A 6000-nucleotide genomic window follows, 5' to 3' on the forward strand; every position below is an offset into this window, starting at 1 on the left:
GTCTCTGAGCTGTTTTTGAGAATGACCGTTTGGTCAGCCTCACTAACGCGCTTCCGGCTTTGTCTCTTCCGAGCGACTCACCACTGAAACCCGCGGACGTGCAAGCCAGTGGAGGCAAAGCTGCGGCGCAAGGAGAAAGCGCAGCTCCGCCGTGGACGCCAGTGTCGGGAGACGGGCCAAGCACCAAAAGTCTTTTCTTCTCCGCCTCAGCTCCGAACAGTGTTGTGAAGGTGCTAGTAGACTTGGAGGAATGCTACATCCTCGAGCTCTGCCGCCGGAGTCCGCCGAGCGGTCCGAGAGCTGCACTAGGTTACGATATCTCTATGAGTGTCCAGAAAGGAGGAGAGCCTCTTGGACCAGCAAAAGATAAAGCTCGCAAGGGGGTGCTGCTGCATCCTCCGACAAGCCCGAAACCATGTACCAGTGACTGGAAAGACGAGATTCAACGGTCTATGAACGGCGTCCACAGATGGATTTTAAGGTACTCCCGCCTGTCTTCGGCCCGATCGTGTGCTTGCATGCAGCTAGTAGCTGAGCGGCTGGTGTGGAATGATGGTGCTGGAGCCGGTAGTCCAGTGCTGGAAGCAGCTGCTCACCCGATTCCAACTCAGTCGGACCCACAGCGACCGGTGCACGACGTGCTCAGCTGGGGACAGGTTTGATGGATCCGTGGAAGCCACGGCTCGTCCCCCGTGCCCGCGTCCTGTTGCGCAGGAACCTGAAGATCCTTCGGCGAACTTATTGCCTGTATTGCCGTCTAGCGCGCTTCCAAAACCAGGATCCGTTGTCCATGTCATTCCTACAGTTTTTGTGAGTGCCCCTCGCGCCAGTCGGACAGCTCGGCGCTCCCGTAGCCGCCATATTCGCTGTTCTGCTGCTCACTGCGTGTCAGTCCTCGCAAGCAGATGCAAAGACCCATTCGGGGAGGAAGGCGGGAGACCCCAGAGAACTGGGTACCCTTTCTGCTTCCTCCCTTTTTCTCGACAAAAGCTGATCTTCCCAGGAGCCTTCCACTGTGCTTGACGCTGCTTCAGCATCCTGGCTACAGACGCGCGGTTGCTTGGCGCAAACAGACCGCTCAGCAGCGTCCTTAAGGTAAGCCCTGAGCAGTCAGGGAAGATCAGTAGTCTGTCCTTCTGTTGACGCGTTGCAGAGTGATCGCGGCACCAAAGCAGGCTCAGCAAAGACAGTCACGCTTATCAGCGAATCCCGGAATATCTCTAGGTGCCATGCCCGTCTGAGTACTCCACTCCACTGTGCAACTGCGCCAGGCTTTGGAGATTGCCACGCAGTCGGCTCCGACTCCATCAGAATGTGCCCTGCTTGGTCCGAGCAACTCTTCGTTCCTCCCACCCGTCTCGCCCCGAGGTTCGGAAGCTGCCGTTTGCAGCTCGGCAGGAAAGCCTGCAATTCCGTCCGTGCCGGTCGCGGGACACAGAAAATTACTTGCTAGTCTCGCGCTTCGCCCTGCGGACCGTGAGACTTCTGAGCCTCCTCTTCGGAAACCTGACACGGGGTCCGAAAGCGCCGAGGAGCCTAGGCTCAGAGATGACGAAACAGGTCGAGAAGCCAAGGAACTTTCCGCAGCAGACGATGGAGGGGATAAACAGAGCCAGACATCCTCAGCGGAAACGAGCGACCAGGGACATGCTTTGCCGTCGAGCTATGGACTGGAGTGCGGAGAAGCGAACAAGGGTGGTCAAGGCGAACCAAACAGCGGGGTAGCAGGCTTGCGAACGGGAAGCCAGTGCGAAAAGCGGCAGGCCCCTTCTACAAGGTCGAGCAGTCTCAGTTCGGAGGCAGAGGCTCCTGGAATCCAGAAGAGAGACAGACTCATGGAACAGCGGCCGCTTCTTTTCCCTTCGTTCCTGAAGACACTCGTGCTCCTCGCTCAAGAGCAGTTGTTCCGCGATGCCGCTTTGCGCCATCGAGCCAGAGGCATGGACAAATCTCTTGATGTGGCCATGAACGGATTCTCAGCTGCTCTCCTCAAATTCTATGAAACTTGTAGCAGCACTTGCTCTGTCGGCGGGAGCGGACGCACGTGTGGGACAGGCGGCAGATCGAGCAGTATCGGTAGCGTCCGGCGACGAAGCACTGCCAATCGCCGAAGCAGTCTGAGCAGAAAAATGTCCTCTCCGGCTACATTTCGGAGCCCCTCCGTCGACGCGTTTAAGCCTTTCGCTGACCCAGATATAATCGCCGCCTTCGGTCCTCTTCAGCCGTGGTTGCTCCGTACTTTTACCTCGGTCATCGCAGACTCGACAGAGCTCTGCACCTGTAAGCGCAAGGATAAAGCAGAACACTTTGTGGGACGCTGACAGCTACAGACGGACACTGAAGCGTCCGACTCATATTGACTTCTGGCGGACGCACGCTTCGTAATGCTCGTGCCGGCTTCGCAACACGGGCTCTTCACCTAGCAGTCAGGGCTGACCTGTGAAGTTTTCCATGGTTTTCAGTCCTCGGTGTCCTGTTGGCTCTTTCGTGCTATCGCAGGTCGCGAAGATGATGGAGACGAGGCCACTACAGCTGCACAGATTCGCGCTTACCGGAAGAGAGAGAGCGAAACTCCTCGGATGACTGGCGCAATTTTCCTACAAGATCTGCTGACACTGCTCCAGGTACGACTTTGAATACGTGCATCTCTCATCTGTTACTACCAGTATAGAACAGCGTCGCCGCCCAGTATATTTAAATTCAAAAAAACTCATACTTGTCTTGTCCGCTTTCGGGGCCGTAGCTTGCTACCAACAGGTCGCTTGACGGTCGAGAAGTCTGTAGCGCTGGCGTCCCAAGTGTTGTTCGTTTGCAGGATTGGGGATTTTTGCTGCCTCCAGACTGGCGAGATAGTCAAAGAACCCGAGGCGAAGTCGCCTTTTCTCCTGTCGCGGAGGATGGTACGAATGCGCCTACTCGCCTGTTGTCCGTTGACGGGCGTGGCGTCTTAGACGATCGGTGCTTTAAGCAATCGTGCGTGCCACTGAAGAACACTCTTGCGAACTGTTCTCTCCCTGACAAATACCTTACTGCAGGTCCACCTGTCGAAGGCACGGACAGCCAGACACAGGCATCCGTAGAGACCCCTGTCCAGCAAGACACAGTTCCTGTACAAGTGTTTCCGGCACCGGTGCGTCCTCCAAGGGCCACCGGAGTACGTGGTAGAAGCGACAAAAGCATTCGGGCGCGCTCGACCACGGAGCCCGCGCCTGAGGACAACAAAGTGAGGTTCAGGCCATGTCCATTTGACAGAGTGAGGAGACGCCTCCGAAGTGCCGCGTTCGTACTTGGTTTGTTGGTCCTCCATGCAGCGGCGTTCTGCCGCATCGGTCTTCGTGGTGATACGAAGATACATGGAAGGCCCCGGTGGTGACACTGCCGGGACAGTCCAGGTGGACCAGGACCTGTGCCTCCTGGAGTAAACTCTGCCACACCAGTCTCAAGAAAGCATTCGCAACTACTGCAGTCTAGCAAACCCATTGAGTGGTTCGCTGTTGTGTGAACTCTAGTAGTGGACGCGAAAAAAGACCGCGGAAGCATCGACGCCAACAAAAGTCACAGGATGTGCATGGCTGGCGTCAGCTCCTGTGCTGGGTGTATGGTGACGAGATGGAGGTGCTGACATATCCGGGATTTCAAGATACCGTGTTTCAGCACACAAGCAACTTTCGCAAGAAATGGTGAACAACGCGATACAGCTCGCTTGCTGGGCTGTGAGTGCGTTGCTTTTTTGCTCGCTGGCAAATGACAGACAGTCGAGACACTACCGGAATCGCGAGATCTACCAAGCGAAGTGCCAGATGTTGAGGACATGTCTCTCACACAGTCCATTCCGGACACACCTCGCCCGCACAACTCAAACGCGCACGAATTCGCTCCCGAACCAGGTAAGCTGTGAAAAAGGAGACCCCGGCAAGGGGGCTGTTTTCTCCGGGCTCCCTGCTAGAGACGTGGTTTTGGAATACAGGACGTACCAAGCATTCCGATGACAAGTTGAAGGTTATGTGTCCCGGGACTACGGAGTAACACGGATGACGTCGTCTCCTGCACATGCCTGGGTGTAATCATGAGAGGAGGCAGTCCGACCATTGCTGTGTAACACACAAAGAGGGTTCTTTTCTGGCTTCCCGACGGCGCCCCTGCCGCGATGTGCGGTTTTTTTCCACATGCTAACGCAGTCGTTGTCCCAGATGCACTACTCGAAAAGTTCAAGGCCACACCTCTCGGGGTTTCTCCCACTGAGGTCCTCTATATCCTATTCCATTTCCTACCGGAGTTCCAGAGCCAGGACGAAACGCTTTTATCGCTGCACGAGTCCAGGCAAGCACAAGAGAAACAAAGTGAACGGGACCCAACGGCTTCGAACTGCTTGAACAGCTCCGGAGAGCAGCAGCAGGAGGGCATTCCCTCGGCACTAAATGCTGGCAAGGAAAAGGAGGCTGACGTTTCTGTCCATGCTGGTAGTGCAGTTGCGTTTGCACCATCGGCAGAAACTGACTCTACTTCGGGGGAACCCCCGGGCACGCAAAGCACAACAGGCAATGATGTCACATCTGGCAGCGGACAGGGACCTCGGTTGCCTCGAAGAAAGAAGGAGCGGCTAATAAAAGACGCAAGTGGGCCCGGTATGAAAAAGGAGCGTAGAAACCAGGCGCGCGTCAGCATTTCTGTCAGCCGGCCGACCCCAGCCTTTGTGGAAGAGGGAGGCGTACCAGGTGATGACGCACCGTCCAGCAGCAGTGCAATAAATGCTCTGTCAGCCTTAACCGGCAGCGACCAGTACGGAAGCAACAGCGCCACCACAGAAACAAGGGATGGAGACAGTGAGAGCTTGGGGTGGAAGGAAAAAGAAGAGGGCCAGTCAATGCCTAACTGGCCGCGACCCTTTCCTGATTGCTATTGGGAAAAGGATTATGCCAAGCTAGTTCGGAAAATTCTGGGCAAGAAGGCGTCGAGCTGGCTCCAGCTTGCATACCGCGAAGTTACAGCTATTGAAATGATGATGGTGCTCCTTAAAATTGTCGAGTACAAAGTGAGCACAGTTCGCACGTTGCCATTGGCTCATTCTTCATAGCTATTCTACAGACTTCTCACCTGTGCCGACACAGTAGCACTTGCTGCACACTCTCGCCTGACCCATGCCTACGCGTGCCGAACACCGGATGCTTTGCTAATCACGATCGCAGTGTGAAAGGTTACGATCGCAAACGATTTCTTCCGGCTTCGACGTGAAAGGTGCACGCGCTCACCACGAAATGTCTGATATACAGCCCCGGCTAAAATACCCGTTTGCTGCTGCATGATGTGTCGTATGCAGACACCGCCCACACTTGCTTCTCAACTGGAACTGCCAGTTCGATTGTCACTCGTGGTCTCCTCTATTGCGGACAGTCTGGGGGCTACAGCTGCATCGGCAGCCGTCAGCCGTCCGTGCTGGCCGGTCGCTAAACTACCTGGGGAGAAAAACGCTGCCGCGTCGTCCTCGTCTTCTCTTCGTGTCGGAGCCACGCAGGATGCCCCTGCGGACGTCGTACCGCACTCGCAAGTGACGGAACAGCCCGGCAGCGATAGACATAGGCCCTCGTCAGGCATCGGCACACAGCAGCAAAATGACGCAACGACTGCCCACAACATACGCAATTCCTTCTTCTGGAGCGGCTTCGATCCCGTCAAGCCGAGCTGCCTTCGAGAAAAGAACACTACGAGCGCAGCGACTGACGGCCCGCTCGTGTGGAACGAGGAGGTCGACACCGATACCGAAACCCAGTGGCAAGAACTGTCGCAGGATGCGAGTGACAAGGAAGATGAAGCGGAGGAAGAAGCAGACCAGATGCTGAACAGTGTGTCACCGACGACGTAAACTCTTCATCGTCAAGTTTTACATGTGGCAAAACCAGTACCCTAATACATCCTTGGGCGGATGCAAGTGCGGCTGAGCTTTCGAGATCGCAGGCCGCGTACTACCTTAGTGCTGCGGCGTCCGTAATTTCTCCTTGCCGC

At 55.9% G+C, this 6000-nt stretch overlaps 1 protein-coding gene across 1 annotated transcript; it reads left to right on the forward strand.

Annotated features, from left to right (window-relative positions):
* Positions 1 to 106: 106 nt before the first annotated feature.
* On the forward strand, positions 107 to 5860 carry CSUI_004816 (morn repeat-containing protein; the record flags this gene model as incomplete). The annotated part of the gene is made up of 7 exons (XM_068065000.1): positions 107 to 1095; positions 1272 to 2280; positions 2500 to 2624; positions 3036 to 3223; positions 3752 to 3887; positions 4179 to 5032; positions 5318 to 5860. The coding sequence occupies exons 5-7, from the start codon at positions 3812 to 3814 to the stop codon at positions 5858 to 5860; spliced, it is 1473 nt and encodes a 490-aa protein (XP_067923034.1). The 5' UTR covers positions 107 to 1095; positions 1272 to 2280; positions 2500 to 2624; positions 3036 to 3223; positions 3752 to 3811.
* Between the last annotated feature and the right edge of the window lie 140 nt (positions 5861 to 6000).

Source organism: Cystoisospora suis (assembly GCF_002600585.1).
Source record: "Cystoisospora suis strain Wien I chromosome Unknown contig_2285, whole genome shotgun sequence".
Classification (NCBI taxonomy): Eukaryota; Apicomplexa; class Conoidasida; order Eucoccidiorida; family Sarcocystidae; genus Cystoisospora; species Cystoisospora suis.